Source organism: Schistocerca gregaria, chromosome 6, assembly GCF_023897955.1.
Source record: "Schistocerca gregaria isolate iqSchGreg1 chromosome 6, iqSchGreg1.2, whole genome shotgun sequence".
In the NCBI taxonomy this organism is placed as follows: domain Eukaryota; kingdom Metazoa; phylum Arthropoda; class Insecta; order Orthoptera; family Acrididae; genus Schistocerca; species Schistocerca gregaria.
Genome location: NC_064925.1, coordinates 155,733,076 through 155,752,151, shown reverse-complemented (window position 1 = coordinate 155,752,151; position 19,076 = coordinate 155,733,076). Strand labels below are relative to the sequence as shown.

General features: G+C 43.1%; 1 protein-coding gene and 1 non-coding gene across 2 annotated transcripts in view; one reads left to right on the top strand and one right to left on the bottom strand.

Moving 5' to 3' along the window:
- LOC126278108 (ATP-binding cassette sub-family G member 1) overlaps positions 1–19,076 on the top strand; it is a 463,862-nt gene that overhangs the window by 403,624 nt on the left and 41,162 nt on the right. The window contains exon 4 of the mRNA XM_049977984.1: positions 16,963–17,108. Coding sequence (XP_049833941.1) covers positions 16,963–17,108 — 146 coding nt within the window. The remainder of the gene's footprint in view (positions 1–16,962; positions 17,109–19,076) is intronic.
- Trnat-ugu (transfer RNA threonine (anticodon UGU)) lies at positions 3,810–3,884 on the bottom strand. Its single transcript has one exon. It is a non-coding gene; the product is annotated as a tRNA-Thr (tRNA).

Here is a 19,076-nt window from a genome sequence, read left to right as displayed (position 1 = left end):
TTTCTGTTGCCACGATCTCCATTTGTAGAGTTCCCTAGTATGCCAAATTCTTGACACTTTAAAATGTAAAATTTCTGTTCATTACTTGGTACGAAATTATTCGTTTGAAAAAAAATCAGAAATACGATCTTGTGAGATTATTAGGAAATGTTTCCTCGCCCATCGCACTACCACTTTAGCCGTTGCCGTAACACCTTTGTTGCAAAAACGAAGGTACAAGTATAGAATAAAATCCGTAAAGCTATGTTCGCCGACTGGAGTGCACCCCTATTTTTTTTACTTTTTTATGTAATAGCCTGGCAAAGGCGAGTAAACAAATCCAGCTTTTAGTCGGAATCTTTCATCACTAGACGGCCTTCACCATTCATTATCCACGCTCTTCTGTCTTCTTCTTACCGTGTCTTTGTGTTATTTATAGACACACTAAGAGTAGTAACTGACTTGTTACGCACCCAGCTTACAATTACACAATACGGTTAATCACTGTATTCGATGTAATGTAGGTTTACATAAAGGGATATTTTATTTTATGCTGAATAATTCAAGATATAATACTTGTTCTCTAGAAGTTGTTTTACCTAGACAGTAGTGCTTTCTCGATTTAAACTCTGTGTTTTGTATAGACTAACTGTTATTTTTAAACCTCTGATGGTTTGTTACATTTAGCTCCAGCCACAGGCGTCTTCTCAGTATTTTTTCCTGCGGGTACTGCACCTGTGCGGTCTGCACTGTTTGTCGAACGGAATTTTCACTGTATTCTAACACAGACGTTTAAAATAGATCAAATGAACTACTTTCGCTCAAATTAAATGAACGAGGATGCAGTACCATGAAACGTTATCAGCAAAAACCTTCAGAAATGCAGAACCCAAAATGTAATGAACTTGTCGCGGTTAATGATAAATTTTGTGCCAGCTGACGCAAGTGCTAGAAGTTGTCCTCTCGTGATTTAGACCTGAAAATGACCAAATTCGGCCGGAACCGGTTACCAAAATTAAATAAATAACTTCATCTAAACTGTATTGTTCACATGATCATAAAACTATTTCACTGACGTCTCCATACCAAAGTAGGGTAATAGGTTACCATCAGTTCAGTTTTGGTTTTAAATAGATAACTTCGGTGGAAATAATAACAACTATGAATCAAAATAAATTATCTCTGTTAGCCGCTGTGACTTACACAGGTTCAAAAAAATGGTTCAAATGGCTCTGAGCACTATGGGACTTAACAGCTATGGTCATCAGTCCCCTAGAACTTAGAACTATTTAAACCTAACTAACCTAAGGACATCACACAACACCCAGCCATCACGAGGCAGAGAAAATCCCTGACCCCGCCGGGAATCGAACCCGGGAACCCGGGCGTGGGAAGCGAGAACGCTACCGCACGACAACTAGATGACTGACACAGATAATTGTTTTAACTTCTCTATTATATAATAAACAGATAATAAACAGCTGCGTTATCTTGATAATTATTCAACATGGGCTAAATTGGTCCATTATTATGCACTTTGATTATATTGCTCCATCTGATGAGCGTAATTCATTAATTTGAAATGCTGCACCCCTGATGGATTACTTTAATTAGTCTGTGAAATTGCAAACTGCAGTATTTATCAGTGTTATCAGTATTTTAAAAATGTAGATAATGAAAATTAGCTCCCATAGATTTAAAAACTCCATCACCACATAATTTTTTGACCTACGTCGCCTAACAAAATGCGCTACATAAATTAGGTTCCCAGATCGCAACTAATAACTTGCCCACTACAACCGTTATTGAAGCTATGATCCACGATACTTAATGTGGCAGTTAAATGGCCACTGCGAACCTGCTGCTCGTCAGAAGAGCGGAATTCGGATGTGTCTGTTGTGGCGGCAACGAAACTCGGTGTGAGTTGTGTAATGGTATGCGCCTCTTCTCTCTAATTTGCAACTGATCACTAGTTACGATCAACTGGAAAACGATTTTAGGTATCTGTGAATACGTTTTATAAATTGGTTGCTTTCCATACTGTCACCAGTTTTGTATGTCCGCCCCGATAGATGAGTGGTCATCGTGACGGATTGCCGTCCTCTGGGCCCGGGTTCGATTCCCGGCTGGGTCGGGGATTCCATAAGACAAGCAACACTGGGTAATGATTTGAAGAAAATGAAGTGAATTTGTTGCACTTGTGTACTCTAAACCCCAAAACTACCATACTATACGTGTTCTGGATGAGACAGAGAGTCGAGTGCATGCCGATTCAATTTGTCCTAAAAATCTGTCATTATAGCTTCCTTGCGATTGAGGAAGTTTAAAAAGAAATTGTGCCTTCAGCGTATCATAAACAGTTGAAAGGTCTCCCACGAAGATTAAACGCAGCAGCTGTAGATTCTCTCTTATGGGACGTCAGAACCCGTGCTTATAATCCGTTGAAATACAGGAGTAGGAAAAGTAATTAGTATTTAGGTCTTTGGAGTAAAATATCATAAACTGAATTCGAGAAACCACACCAAGCATTTAAGGAATGATTTTGGTTGGGAATTATTATTAGTATGCAATATTAAGCCTCCAAATGACCTAAAACTGGTGTAAATATTTCATTCTGTATTCATTCACTAACACTTTGCAAAAAAAGTATGGAGAAACTCTCTTTACAGATATTTTTAGAAATCAGGTAGGTGCTTTAGGAATTACATTTCTCGTTCGTACTATAAAACGCGGAGAGATCTCGTTAAAAATTATTATTTTGGACGCTATTTCACAATAAATATGTCAACTAAAACGCTTTTTGGTTAACAATATCTCTCTATAACAATGGTGTATGAAAATAGTGTGGATCATTTTTGTAGTACTGCCACTAAAACTATTTTTATAAAAATTTCAGGGATTTAACCTTAGCATAGAAAAAAATAAGATTCGTGAGTGCACTATAACATAATCAGTATTTTGTGGGTACTATAACGAAGCTTCAACGCTAGTTAAAGAATTCTCTGGTGGAGGAATCATTCTCCACTGAAAGTATATTGACATAGATACTTAAAAGTAGTTCATTTGATTACCAGCTTAGCATTATAATACTATTTCATTGTTCCATGTTATTCTATCGTATTTTACTTCAATAAAATATACACATTTGACATTTTTACCTTCCAATAACTTCTATCTTGGGAATCCATGGATTATGACATGGGATGAGAGACACTAGGGGCGAAGAGTCTTTTGGGTACACAGCTTTGCTAAAGCATCATAGCGAGCGAAACTTGCAACTGATGATGGATACAGTTGAGTCCATCGAGAGAAACACCTTTGAAATATCACACGAAGCTCTTCAACGGGTCTAAGAAATTCTGCGATTGCTTTTTTTCTTGGCCACCTAACTCGTTTTTTCAGTGTTGGGTGTTCTCTTCATAACACCTGCAACCTCTCATCTTCTTAGCAAGTGCATGATAATCCAAGAAGTCCTTTCTTCTGCTGATAAGCCTTTGTAGTAAACTAAGTTCCTGCTAAAACAGCTAAATCTGCTAACTGAAAGCTGCAACGACCAAAATGTTGCTAACATCTGATGAAGTAAACAACTACTTATGATTAACATACACTCATGTGACAAAAGTTACGGAATGCATCCTAATATCATGTCGGATCTTCTTTTGCACGGCGCAGTGCAACAAGTCGAAGTAATATGGACTTAACAAGTCGCTGGAAGTAGCCTCAGAAATACTGAGACATGCTGCTTCTACAGCTGTTCATAATCGTATATATGAATACCTTCAGCTGCTGAAGGGCGTTGATATATAACAACGGGAACAGGTGAAAATGTGTGCCCCGACCGGGACTCGAACCAGGGATCTTCTGCTTACATGGCAGACGCTCTATCCATCTGAGCCATCGAGGGCATAGCGGATAGAGCGACTGCAGGGACTGCCGGCCGAGGTGGCCGAGCGGTTCTAGGCGCTACAGTCTGGATCCGCGCGACCGCTACGGTAGCAGGTTCGAATCCTGCCTCGGGAATGGATGTGTGCGATGCCCTTAGGTTAGTTGGGTTTAAGTATTTCTAAGTTCTAGGGGACTGACGACCTCGGAAGTTAAGTCCCATAATCCTCATAGCCATTTGAACCATTTTATGCCTGCAGAGACTATCACGCGCACGCCTCCCGGGAGACCCACATTCTCACCTTATATGTCCACACACTACATTAGTAGTGTCCCTACCCAACACACTCATTACTCGTGGAAGACGTTCTTACCATGTCCCGTAAGAGTTCGGATAATATGTGTGCATCCGCACAGAAGAAGAAGGTCATGGCCGGTATTGTCGGAACTATATATTTACATGGATATGGTGTCTGTTCTTTCGGTCATGTCCGAAAGAACAGACTCCATTGATGACCTGCAGCAGTCTAGAAGGCGTTCTAGGGCGTCTTGCCCCGGCCCGCGCGGCTACCCCGTCGGAGATTCGAGTCCTCCCTCGGGCATGGGTTTGTGTGTTGTCCATAGCGTCAGTTAACTTAAGCTAGATTAAGTAGTGTGTAAGCTTAGGGACCGATGACTTAAGCAGTTTGGCCCCAAAAGATCTTACCACAAATTTACAATTTTTTTCTATACTTTCCAAAATTCGATTCCGTATGTTATCTTTAAATATTTGATCTACGCATTCTATGTTAACCGTGATTCTGTATCGCCACATTTCTAAAGCTTCTACTCTCTCGTTGTCTGAAGTGCTTTCGTTCACGTTTCATTTTCGTACAAAGCTACACTCTAAAATAAATAAATCTCCATTTTGAGAAATGATTTTCTTGCAGTTGCCAGCCCTCATTCAGTACCCTCTCTACTTCGGCCATCATCAGTTATTTTAAGAATGAGATTTTCACTCTGCAGCGGAGTGTGCGGTGATATGAAACTTCCTGGCAGATTAAAACTGTGTGCCTGACCGAGACTCGAACTCGGGACCTTTGCCTTTCGCGGGCAAGTGCTCTACTATCTGAGCTACCGAAGCACGACTCACTCCCGGTACTCACAGCTTTACTTCTGCCAGTGCCTCGTCTCCTGCCTTCCAAACTTTACAGCAGCTCTCCTGCGAAGGTCCCGAGTTCGAGTCTTGGTCGGGCACACAGTTTAATCTGCCAGGAAGTTTCATATCAGCGCACACTCCGCTGCAGAGTGAAAATCTCATTCTGGAAATATCCCCCAGGCTGTGGCTAAGCCATGTCTCCGCAATATCCTTTCTTTCAGGAGTGCTAGTTCTGCAAGGTTCGCAGGAGAGCTTATGTAAAGTTTGGAAGGCAGGAGACGAGGTACTGGCAGAAGTAAAGCTGTGAATACCGGGCGTGAGTCGTGCTTCGGTAGCTCAGATGGTAGAGCTCTTGCCCGCGAAAGGCAAAGGTCCCGAGTTCGAGTCTCGGTCAGGCACACAGTTTTAATCTGCCAGGAAGTTTCATCAGTTATTTTGTTGCTCAAATTGCAGAACTGATCTACATTTAGTGTCTTATTCCTAATCTAATTCCCTATGCATCGTCTGATTTTATTCGACTGCATTCGGTCGTCCTTGTTTCACTTTTACTAATATTTATCTTCTAACCTCTTTTCAAGACACTCTCTATTTCGTTCAACTATTCCTACAAGTGCTTTTTGCGCCTTACAGAAATGCAGTGGCATCGATAAAACTCGTAGTTTTTATTTCTTCTCCCGGTAATTTAATATCCCTTCCAATTTTACCTTTGGTTTCCGTTACTGCTTGTTTTATGTGCAGACACTGTGATATTGGGGATATGCTACAACAAAGTCTTATTCCTTTCGCAACCATTGCTTCCCTGTTATGTCTTCCGACTCATGGCAGCAGTCTGGTTTCTGTACAATTTGCAAATATCCTTTCGTTCCCTGTTTTATAAGCTGCTACCTTCAGAATTTCAATGAGTGTAATCAGATCAAAATTGTCAAAAGCCATCTGTAAATCTACGAATGCTGTAAAATTAGTTTTCCTTTCTTCAATCTTGCCTTCCTTCCAACCTAAGTGGTAGGTCAGAATTCCCTCGCGTGTTCTATGTAACTCAAGATGATCTTCTCTACAGACCGGCAACTATCAGTTTCTTACGTTCTTCTGTAAACAATTCGTGTCTGTATTTTTGAAACCATGACTTGTTCAATTGATGGTTCCGTAATATACAGATCTGTGATGAAGCCTGAAGGCAATTCGCCTGTTTCATACATCTTGCACACCAGGTGGTGTAGTTCCGTAATTTCTGGAAGGGTGATGAAGCTGAAATGTTCTAAAGGAGGTCCTTTAAAGTAGTGTAGAATCAAGAAATATTGTCACGTGGACATTTCCTAATGGTCTTGAATACAACACGTTACAACTCCAACGAGATTAGCAAGTCTGTGATGAAGACGTGTAGCGGCATGTACGCAGTGAGTGTCCTCGTCATTTGTGGTATACTACAAATAGTTACTGGCATATCTTTACAACACATTCTCTGCTCGTCTGTGAAGCAAATATAAAACTGCATAGTGTAGGAAATATGTATTCTACCTCGTCTCGGTGGTTCCCCCAGAAACGGAACTAACCCATACTCCAAGCAAGTTCTATAAAACCTGCCATCTGGCTTGTCAGTCCAGTAACAGGTTCTACCAGCTCTTGACCTTCGTTGCTCCTTGCCAGCAGTCGCACGTGGAACCGCAAGAACTTGGCAGTAGCCTTTGATCAAAAGAACAGAACGAAGAGGAAGTAAGGAGAGTTGATCAAAGAAGAAAATCGCAAGCGCATGACATTTTCTGACTGCAGTCATTTGTAACAGGTTTGTTCCGCTAAGTGCTTTGCAGTAATTTTTCATTCCCATCAACAAATTAGCATAAAGAACGTTTAGAAATAACCAACAGACTTTCGGGATTTATTGTGACAGTTGAACAGGTCACGAAAATTTCCTGGAGGATTAAAACTGTATGCCGGACCGGAACCAGGAACCTCAACCATTCGCGGGCAAATGCTCCATCTACTGAGCTACTCAAACACGACTCACGACGCGCCCTCCCAGATTTACACCCCCTACCTTCCAAACTTCACAGAAGTTCTCCCTCGAAACTTGCAGGAATAGCTCTCCTGAAACAAAGGATACTGCGGAGATAAAGTTTAGCCACAGTATGGAGTATTCTCTCCAGAATGAATTTTCACTGTGCAGCGGTGTTTGCGCTGATGTTAAACAACCTGGCAACGTCTTTCTTTCTGGACTGGTAGTACTGCTAGGCATGGAGAACTGTGAAGTTTGGAAGGTAGGAGATGAGGTACTGGAGGGAGTAAAGGTGTGAGGGCGGTTCGTCAGTCGTGCTCGGATAGCTCAGTAGGTAGAGCATTTGCCTCTAAAGGTTAAGGTCCCAGGTCTAGCATACAGTTTTAGTCTCCAGGAATTTTTAAGTCGGCACACGCTCTTCTGCGGAATGGAAATTCATACAGGAAACAAGGCGACGAAGACGTCAGTTCCAGAGAAGGTTATTCATGTGTGTTTTCGGTACAAAAATAATGCTTAGCCAGTGAATTTTCCTGAAATATCATAAAACGCACACGGCCTTTAAATGGTGTTTCAGTTATTCTGTTTCTTCCTATCCGTTACCACCAATCCGATCCAAACATTCTTTCAATACTTGTGAATCTATTGATGATAAACACCGTATGTAATCATATATCATCTTACGGTTTACTTCCTGTAATTATTTTCTTATGAATTTGATTTATTATTTGATATTTATAATTAGCAAGTCTGTTCGTACTTTTTGTAGACTGATAACGAAGAAAGCAATAATTTCTGTACTGAAGGACACCTTTTCTGTAAGATCTTAACGAGTCTAAAAATCGATTTTAGAGAGCTACAAGATAGAAAAGAATTTTGCTGATGTAGCAACATGTGTATCTTCATTAAGCGTGATGTTGGAAATAATTCATATTTATACTGATACAAATGTCTAGCTCTGTCGCAAATGGGAACGGACAAGTGGAAATCGATACAAGTACAAACTCCAGTGTATGTAAATGCTCCTGTCATCTGGTGAAAATTCGGCTCATGAATTGAAATATAAGGTGGAGTGAGTTCAGGCGCCAGCTATTGGTATAATACACATTATCGTCCTGAAGAACGAACTGTAGCTACGAGATAAAACACATCTTGGTGTAACGAATTCACGGTGACCATTAAAGCCCTCATACGTGCATGTGACGTGAAATTTTTGTCGGGGTGGAAATAAACGGGCACATCTACATCTACGTGACTAGTCTCCAGTTCACAGGAGGGTTCCTACTTTTTCTCTATCGTTGCAATCTCGAACAGCGCTCGGAAGAAACGAACACTTAAATTTTTCCTTGCGACTTTTGATTTCTCTTATTTTATTGCGATGATCATTTATTCCTATGTAGGTGGGCGCCAACAAAATCTTTTCACAGTCTGAGGAGAAAGTTAGTGACTGAAACTTCACGAGAAGATCCTGCCGCAGCGAAAAACATCTTTTTTTTTAAATTATTATATCCTTGACACGCTACCCCCTATTTCGCTATTATACAAAACGAGGTGCCCTTCTCTGAACTTTTTAAAAATCCCTTTAAACCCCATCTGACGCGTATCCCACCCAATGCAGCAATACTCCAGAAGAGGAAGGATAAGCGTAGTGTAGGCAGTCTCCTTACTAGACCTGCTGCATCTTCTAAGTGATCTGGCAATAAGAAATGAAATAATATGAGCATACGGCATCGTTGGCCGGGATGCCCCATCCGGGGAAGTTCGGCCGCCAAGTGCAAGTGGACGCCACTTTGGGCGACTTCCGCGCCGATGATAAGGATTAAATGATGATGAGGACAACACAACACCCAGTCCCAGAGAGGAGAAAATCTCCAACCCGGCCGGGAATCGAACCTGGGCCCACTTTCTTGGGAGGCGAGCACATTACCACCCAGCTAAGCAGGCGGACTCTGGTAATAAAATGCAATCTTTGGTTAGCTTTCCCCACAACATTATCTAAGCCCTCATTCCAAGTTAAGTCATTCGTAATTGTAATCTGTAACTGTTTCGCTGAATTTACAGCCTTCAGAAATGTGTGATTTATCGTGTAACTGAAATGTAGCAGATTCCGCTTAGTACGAATGTAGATGACTTCTGACTTTTCATTATTTAGAATAAACTGCCACTTTTCGCATCATACAGATATATTTTCTAATTCATTCTGCAATTGATTTTAATCTTCTGTTGACTTCACGTGACGGTAAATGACAACATCAACTTGCAAACAATCTGAGAGGGCTGTTTGGTTTGTCTGCCAACTCGTTTGCATAGATTAGCATTAGCAAGGGCCTATAATACTTCTTCGGGGAATGCCACATATTACTTCTGTTTCACTCGGTGACTTCCCGTCAGTTGCTACGACCTGTGACCTTAATGACAGGAAATTACGAATCCAGTCACGCGACTGGGAAAACACGCCTTAAACGCGCAATTTCATTACAGGCCACTTGTGAGGAACTGTGTCAAAAGAATCTTCGTGTCTGGAAACATGGAATCAATTTGAGACGTTCTGTTGTTAGCATTCTTACTTTGTGAGAATAAAGAGCTAGTTGTATTTTTACAAGAACGATATTTCTTCAATCCGTGCTGACTGTGCATCATCAAATCGTTTTCCTAGACGTAATTCGTGATGTTCGGACACAGTACATGTTTCAAAATCCTACTGTAAATCAACTTCAGTGATATGTGTCTGTAATTCATCAGAACACACCCACTTCCTTTCTTGATTAGTGGTGTGACCTATGCAACTCTCCAGTCTTTAGGTACGGACCTTTCGTCGAGCGAGTGGTTGTATATGATGGCTAGTTACGGAGCTGTTGTATTAGCATACTCTGAAAGCAACCTATTTGATATACAATCTGGACCCAAAGAACTGCCTTTACAAAGTGCACCGAATATACCCTGCAGCGCCAATGAAACTGGTAGAGGCATGCATATTCAAATACAGAGATATGTCAACAAGAAGAATTCCGCGCAGCAGTTGGCATCGTCTATATAAGACAACAAGTGTCTGGCACAGTTGTTAGATCGGTTACTGTTGCAACAATGGCAGGTTATCAAGGTTTAAGTGAGTATGGACTTGCAGTTATAGTCAGCGCACGTGGGATGGGACACAGCCTCTCAGAGTTAGCGATCAAGTGGGGATTGTCCTGTATATTATGAGTGTACATGCATATCAGGAACCCGGTAAAACATCAGATCTCCGATGTCGCTGCTGCCGGAAAAAGATCCTTCTAGAACGGGACTAACGACGACTGAAGAGAATCGTTCAGCGTGACAGAAATGTAACCCTTGTGACAGAAAAGCAACCCTTCCGCAAATTGATGCAGATGTCAATGCTAGGCCATCAAGAGTCAGCTTCAACGAAACCATCGACATGGGCTTTCGGAGCCGAAGGCCCACTCGTGTACCCATGACACAAGCTTTACGCCTCGCCTGGGCCCGTCAACACCGACATTGAACTGTTGATGACTGGAAACATGTTACCTGGTCAGACAAGTCTCGTTTCAAATTGTATCGAGCGGAGGACGTGTCCGGTATGGAAACAGCCTCATGAATCCATGACCCTACATGTCAGCATGGGACTGTTCGAGCTGGTGGAGGATCTGTAATGGTATGGAGCGTGTGCATTTAGAGTGATATGGGACCCCTGATACGTCTAGATACGACTCTGAAAGGTAACACGTACGTAAGCATCCTGTCTGATCAGCTGCGTCCATTCATGTCCATTGTGCATTCCGACGGACTTGGGACACACCACATGTCCAGAATTCCTACAGAATGGCTCCAGGAACACTCTTCTGAGTTTAAGCACTTCTGCTGGCCATCAAACTCCCAAGACGTAAACATTATTGAGTATATTAGGTATGCCTGCTGTTTCAGAAGAGATCGCCACTCCCTCGTACTCTTATGGATTTACGGACACACTGCAGGATTCATGGTGTCAGTCCCCTCCAGCCCTACTTCAGACAGTTATTTGAGTCCATGCCACGTCGTGTTGCGGTACTTCTGCGTGCTCGCGGGAGTTCTACACAGTATTAGGCAAGTGCACCAGTTTATATGGCTCTTCAGTATATATACTTCCAAGTTACTCATGTTGGCAACTATTCTTGATTCTAATTCTAAAACATTTACTTGGGTTTGTTTTCATTCTCACCGTCCATTGTGTAATGACTTTCTTGTTCATCAGTGAAAATTCCCTTCTGTCCCAGTTATTACTTTTAATTTTCAACACTTTGTGTTACATCATTCCTTATTAGTAACTGCATGTTCGAATGACGTGTACGATGTGAGCGCCAATTCGGCGAGCAACATTCAGTGCTGACAACATTTGCCATAAAGTGACCATGTGTGCTGGTCTAAGCTTTAAGTAATCGTTCGAGGCATGTAGAGAGACTGCGGCCAAAATAGTACTGAAAAAGAGTTTCCCGCTAAAATCAATACTATGGAAGTACAAGTCACGAGGATGGTGCAGAACTTTTTTAGAGCAGTTTGGACAGTTTCAGAGTCACGGCGTAATAACCGAAGCCTGTACATGCATGCTACCCGCCGCACAGTGCAGCAAAGTGAGTTGCATACTGTGAGGTAGTTACTCGTTACATGGTGTTCACCTTGTTCCTATTGCGAACTTTTTACGTTGGGAGGCACTTAAGTTACGTAAAACAATTTTTGCATCAGCCAGCAGTTTCAGTAATGAAGTTAATTCGCGCTGTTAATTGGAGAGCATGTATTTTATACTTGGAACGATTTCGCATCTGCACATACTCATTTCCTGGACAAAATGTCCAACAGTGTCACACTGTAGTTAATTTCAAAGCTTCAGGCGATGTTAAGTCCTTCAGACAAGGAGAATTTAAAAAAATACGTCATGTGCGTCATCTTTTTCCGTGATACAATTAAAGCAACGAAAAAAGGTCTTCATCTCTCAGTAGTAATTGAGCTTAAATGCGATTTCACAAAGAGCAAACGTATGTTTTCTTTTTCAAATAAAAAATTAAACAGCAGTGAGGTTTTCGGAGGTTAAGTTTCTCCTTCCTTAGTGCGAGGCAACTGCCTCATTTTCTTTATTTGTTACAATTGTGGGGCTGTTTCAGGGGACAAAGGTAAAACATTCAAAAAAATTTCCAAACACTAAATTATAGTTCGGAATGTATATACACTGTCCATTTACGTTAGTGCTACCGTCTGTCAAAAGCCTGAATAACCGCCTTTTGCAGTGCAAACCGCTGCGAGAAGTGCAGGAAGCCGGTCGATGAGGTTGTGGAAGGTACCAACAGGAAAGTGGAGCTTCACTGAATCCCGTACCGTAGTCAACTGCATCTGGTTTCTTGGTTGAGAATCCATGACCCGAATAGCCGATCGAAGAGATCTCACAGATTCTCGGTTGAGTTTAAATTCGGGGAGTTCGGTGGTCAGGGAAGTAGGGTAAACTCTTCCTGGTGGTCCCCGAACCATGTGCGTACACTGAAAGCTGTTTGACATGTTGCATTGTCCTAATGGTAGATGAGAAAGAAACTGGATGTAGAGGTGGACGTGGTCCACAGAGATAGTTGCATATTTGTATTGTTCGATTGCGCCTTGCAGAATGACAGGGTCGCATAGGAAATTCCTCGTACATTCCAACTCAGTGGATGTCCAGTTGTGGTATTGGCGTGCAAATTCCTGCCTTCGTCGCTGATGAACAGCAGTCAACATGGGTGCATCTTCTGTGGAGGCCCATATGCAGCGACGTTCACTGAACAGTCCTTGAGGATACACTGTTGGTAGCCCTTGGTTCGTCTGGGCTGTTAGTTGCTCAACAGTTGCACGTCTATTCCCCAGCACACATCTCTTCAACCGTCGTTCACCTCTGTCATCTACGACCTGTGATGCAACACGATTGGCCCGAAGCCAGTTTAGGACAGCTCCAGTTTACAATGCACAGTATTCTTTAACCACAGAGACTCGCGAACATTTCACAACGTTAGCCGTTTCGGAAATGCATCCACCCTTGGCCAGAAAGCCACTGATCATGCCCGTTTGACATCAGATAAATCGCGACGTTTTCGCATTATGACAACGACCGAACTGTTTCTCACGTCCCCTCATCACGCTTTATATATCCTCCGCTGCTAGTTCTGCCATGTGCCGACAATGAGTGGTTATCGCACATTGACGTCGAACATCACATTAATGTGACTGGACAGTGCAAATCGTTCAAACATGTGCTGAGAATGAAACCTCCTGGCAGATTAAAACTGTGTGCCGGACCGAGACTCGAACTCGGGACCTTTGCTTTTCGTGGGCAAGTGCTCTACAAACTGAGCTACCCATGCACGACTCACGCCAGTGCCTCGTCTCCTACCTCCTTTCTTCCAGGAGCGCTAGTCCTGCAAGGTTCGCAGGAGAGCTTCTGTAAAGTTTGGAAGGTAGGAGACGAGGTACTGGCAGAAGTAAAGCTGTGAGGACAGGGTGTGAGTCGTGCTTGGGTCGCTCAGTTGGTAGAGCACTTGCCCGCGAAAGGCAAAGGTCCCGAGTTCGAGTCTCGGTCCGGCACACAGTTTTAATGTGCCAGGAAGTTCCACATCAGCGCAGCACACTCCGCTGCAGAATGAACATCTCATTCATGTGCAGAGAATGTATTACAATCGCTTATCACTGTTAACTGACGATGCACCTCTAGGTGGTTCATCCTTGTGGTGTCAATGATTACCAGCAATATTACAACTAGTTAATGCTCTCGTCCAAAATACTCATTTCGTGACACGACTGCACCCTTAACTCAATACAGAGTGTACATTTTATGTTGACAAACCTGAATAAGTCGAAAAATAAGCTTCATACGAAAAAATGTGTAGAATCAAAAGTTGATTATTTTCGAGGGGGACATCTGCTGGTGTTAAAATTAGCCAGCTACCCCAACCACCTGGGGGGGGGGGGGGGGGGGCAGGAGGCAACTTAAAAATTTCAAATGGGAACCTCCTTTTATTATTGCATAATCAGATTCTACATAAAAATAACTACGTACGTTTTGCCTTAAACATTTGTTGTGGTTCTTGGTAGTCGGCGCAGTCCTCATTTTTGCGTGGCAAATGGTTGCGGGTAAATAAAAAATACTAATACTTCGTAAATTTCGATTCGCTAAAACTAGAACTCTCCCTCTCTCTCCATAGGGTGGGGTTTGAGAGAGAGGAATTAGAGTTTTGCAGATGTTGACCACGAAACAAACAAAACTTATCCGAACCTGCGGAAAAAATGAATATTTGGGTCAACATTTGTAAAACTCTAATTCCTCTCTCTCAAACCTCACCCTATGGGGTAAGAGGGAGACTTTTAGTTTCAGCGAATCATAATTAACGAAGTAAAAAAGTATTTTTTATTTATCTGTAACCATTTTGCAAGCAAAAATGAGAACATGGATTTTCTTGAATTACAGCGCCAACTACCATGATTCAAAACAAACGTTTAAGACAAAATGTACGTAGTTTTTTCTGTAGAATCTGATTATGCAATACAAATTTGGGCCCCATTTGAAATTTTTAAGTTGCCTCCCTTCCCACCCCCAGGGGGCTGGGGTGGGAGGCTAATTTCAGCACTAGCAGATGCCCCCCTCGAAAATAATGAACTTTGGATTCTAAACATTTTTTCGTGTGAAGCTTATTTTTCGAGTTATTCTGGTCTGTCAACTTGAAACTTGTACCCTGTACATAGTGTCTGTTCTTTCGGACACGCCCGAAAGAACAGACACAGTTTTGATGCTGCAGCCATTACGAATCAATACACAAAGGTATGAAAGACATTGGCTGTCAGTGGACATTTATTTAAAATAATGGGACAAGTTGAAAGTTTGTGTCTGTCTTCTGATAACTAGTCAGACGCGCTGACTACCATGCCATCTGGTCACAGTCGTCACCACAACTGCATGGTCTACCCTAGCAAGCCTCTTGTCAGACCCAAATACCTCTGCGACTTGATTGAAAATAGCTGCAGATGAAAATGGTAACACCACATATACAGGGTGTTTCAAAAATGACCGGTATATTTGAAACGGCAATACAAACTAAACGAGCAGCGATAGAAATACATCGTTTGTTGCAATATGCTTGGGACAACAGTACATTTTCAGGCAGACAAACTTTCGAAATTACAGTAGTTACAATTGTCAACAAGAGATGGCGCTGCGGTCTGGAAAACTCTATAGTACGATATTTTCCACATATCCACCATGCGTAGCAATAATATGGCGTAGTCTATGAATGAAATTACCCGAAACCTTTGACAACGGTCTGCCGGAATGGCTTCACATGCAGATGAGATGTACTGCTTCAGCTGTTCAATTGTTTCTGGATTCTGGCGGTACACCTGGTCTTTCAAGTGTCCCCACAGAAAGAAGTCACAGGGGTTCATGTCTGGCGAACAGGGAGGCCAATCCACGCCGCCTCCTGTATGTTTCGGATAGCCCAAAGCAATCACACGATCATCGCAATATTCATTCAGGAAATTAAAGACGTCGGTCGTGCGATGTGGCCGGGCACCATCTTGCATAAACCACGAGGTGTTCGCAGTGTAGTCTAAGGCAGTTTGTACCGCCACAAATTCACGAAGAATGTCCAGATAGCGTGATGCAGTAATCGTTTCCGATCTGAAAAATGGGCCAATGATTCCTTTGGAAGAAATGGCGGCCCAGACCAGTACTGTTTGAGGATGCAGGGACGATGGGACTGCAACATGGGGCTTTTCGGTTCCCCATATGCGCCAGTTCTGTTTATTGACGAAGCCGTCCAGGTAAAAATAAGCTTCGTCAGTAAACCAAATGCTGCCCACATGCATATCGCCGTCATCAATCCTGTGCACTATATCGTTATCGAATGTCTCTCGTGCATCAATGGTAGCGGCGCTGAGGGGTTGCCGCGTTTCAATTTTTTATGGATAGAGGTGTAAACTCTGGCGCATGAGACGACACGTGGACGTTGGCGTCATTTGGACCGCAGCTGCAACACGGTGAACGTAAACCCGAGGCCACTGTTGGATCACCTGCTGCACTAGCTGCGCGTTGCCGTCTGTGGTTGCCGTACGCGGTCGCCCTACCTTTCCAGCACGTTCATCCGTCACGTTCCCAGTCCGTTGAAATTTTTCAAACAGATCCTTTATTGTATCGCTTTTCGGTCCTTTGGTTACATTAACCCTCCGTTGAAAACTTCGTCTTGTTGCAACAACACTGTGTTCTAGGCGGTGGAATTCCAACACCAGGAAAATCCTCTGTTCTAAGGAATAAACCATGTTGTCCACAGCACACTTGCACGTTGTGAACAGCACACGCTTACAGCAGAAAGACGACGTACAGAATGGCGCACCCACAGACTGCGTTGTCTTCTATATCTTTCACATCACTTGCAGCGCCATCTGTTGTTGAAAATTGTAACTACTGTAATTTCGAAAGTTTGTCCGCCTGAAAATGTACTGTTGTCCCAAGCATATTGCAACAAACGGTGTATTTCTATCGCTGCTCCTTTAGTTTTTATTGCCGTTTCAAATATACCGGTCATTTTCGAAACACCCTGTAAAACTAAGGCGATGATGGCCAGTGGTCTCTTCAATGGAGATGCACACCAATTCTTAACTGTTATGACAACAGGGGAGATGCCGCGACTAACGAGGCTATTGGGCAGGGGCACTACATCAGTAGGGTGTAGCAGGAGGGTTTGGGTCTGATGCAAAGCGTGCTAGGGTAGTCCCTGCAGCTGTGGTGAGCTCTGTGTCCAAATGGCTCAGCAGTCACCTCACCTCCCAAGTAAGCAGAAGACCCTGGTTCGAGTCCCAGTCCGGTACAAATTTACAGCCTTCCCCGTTGATTTAAATCGGTGTCCACTGGCAACAAATTTCATGAAATCCTTTGTGTCTCAATATTCATTTCGATGCCCAGCAGAAGCTGTAACTAAGTTATTTTCCTGTCTTGCAGATTGACGACATCCTCGAGACGCTGAGCCTCGCCGCGTGCCTCAAGACCCGCTGCGAAAAGCTGTCGGGCGGCCAGAAGAAGCGGCTCTCGATCGCGCTAGAGCTGATCGACAACCCTCCCGTTCTCTTCCTCGATGAACCCACCACGTAAGTATTTTTCGCGCTATGGCACCCCCGTACTTGTTTCTAGTAAAATAAAGTCGCCTTTATCTTCAAAAGCCGCAGACAAATCCAGGAGCAAAGGACATTAATCGCTTGTTAACAGCGGTTGTTCTCGCAGTTGTACAAATTCTTGATTACCCAGAAACGTATATTTCGCTCTTATGCCCCACCTTTTTAACCCAAAAAGCCAATATGTTGAAGACAGCGCAAAAAGTCGTGTTCCTTGCCTATTTAACGCCGAGGTGGACACATGCTGCAAACTCCTGATAGCCCCAGTAACCTTAAAACCCGGCCGGCCGGAGTCACCGAGAGGTTCTAGGTGCTACAGTCTGGAACCCTGCGACCGCTACGGTTGCAGGTTCGAATCCTGCCTCGGGCATGGATGTGTGTGATGTCCTTAGGTTAGTTAGGTTTAAGTAGTTCTAAGTTCTAGGGGACTGATGACCTCAGAAGTTAAGTCTCATGGTGCTCAGAGCCATTTGAGCCATTTGAACCTTAAAACCCGGGTGTCTCAGCTGAATTAGACCAAAGTACAGAGCACCTTTTGGCTGTAGACAGAAGCATCCATAGACGAATAACTAAGTGCAGAAAAGTTGCCAGTATTCGTTGATGATTATTCGGGTATTTAGAAAAGCACACTTCAAACGATAAGGGCTCCATGACAGATTGTCTGTTGCACCTACAATCCAGTTTCCAAACACAGGCACTCTTCTCTCATCTACTCTGGTGTGTCTTCCGTTTTACACTACTTCACACCTGATGGTAGCAGAAGAAAAAAAATTGTAACTTTTCGGTTGCACACGGTAGCTCTCTTTTAGAATTCTGTACATAGTGGGGAAAAAAAACGAAAAATTCTGCTCACAAAACTGTAGGATTAAAATAGCCCGTGAATAATTCATATGAATCACTTACGAACCCCGCTGAGAAAAACTGGCTAATATCTTCAGCAAAAAAATTCAGCTCTGACTCTCATTCCCCAGAAATGTTACTTTAATATCAGTTTTTTCTCCGAGCTAAGAGTGACATCCAAAGTGAAAATAATTTGCGAAACTGAAAACTGTTGAGGTTTTCGTGGCCACGTAGCGTCTGTTGCGATCTTCGGACGACGTTTGTTAACGATATTTCTGGTGTTTCGCCTGCACGAGTGGCTGGAATACGTCAAAGATTCGCCCTCCACTGCTGGTAGCGGATGACAGCCACTCGTGCTCTAGGGAAGTCAAAAAAATCTTTGTACAAATGTCGACAGAAGATCCAGCAACGAAAATCAGCAGCTAATGTGTCAAGTTGCGACAGCGACGGAGTTCCTCTACACTACACACATACCATCAACGGAAACCAAACACAGTCGCTCATTTAGTCCGCAGTGTCAAATCTGCTTACGGAAAGAGCTTGCAGCCGTTGTTGTCAATGCGCGTAATATTTCATTCCACGTCACACGACAGATCAGAGTTAGCAGGTCCACGAGACGTCACAGGCCTTGACCCTCATAATGCCTCTGTGCATTACCGGTATGAGGCATCGGGTATGTCGTCACACTGGGATAACTGGCGGCTGACCCAAGCAACCGATGAAGTTCCCACGCCTCACTCTCGGCTGAGCATCCTGTTCACTAGTCAAATACTACCCTCGGCTCCCTCCAACGCCCTCACTTCGAGACATCGTGAACCCGTATAACTTGAGTGTGTGTCGTGTATTGATCACCAGAGTGCACGGTAACTGGTACTTACAGCTGTTTGCAAAATTCAGTGTTTCATTCTTCATCGTACACATGTATGTAAAGGGATGTGAAATACTGCACTAATATTAGAGGGCAGATTTTTAATTTCTCTCCATAACACTGGTAAGCAAAATCAATTTTTGACCTCTGTAAGTAATTCAGTTATGCTGCTTTGTATTACTATCCTGTTAATCTCAGGAGTACTGCAATCTTGCAGAATCCCAGGTATCTCATTA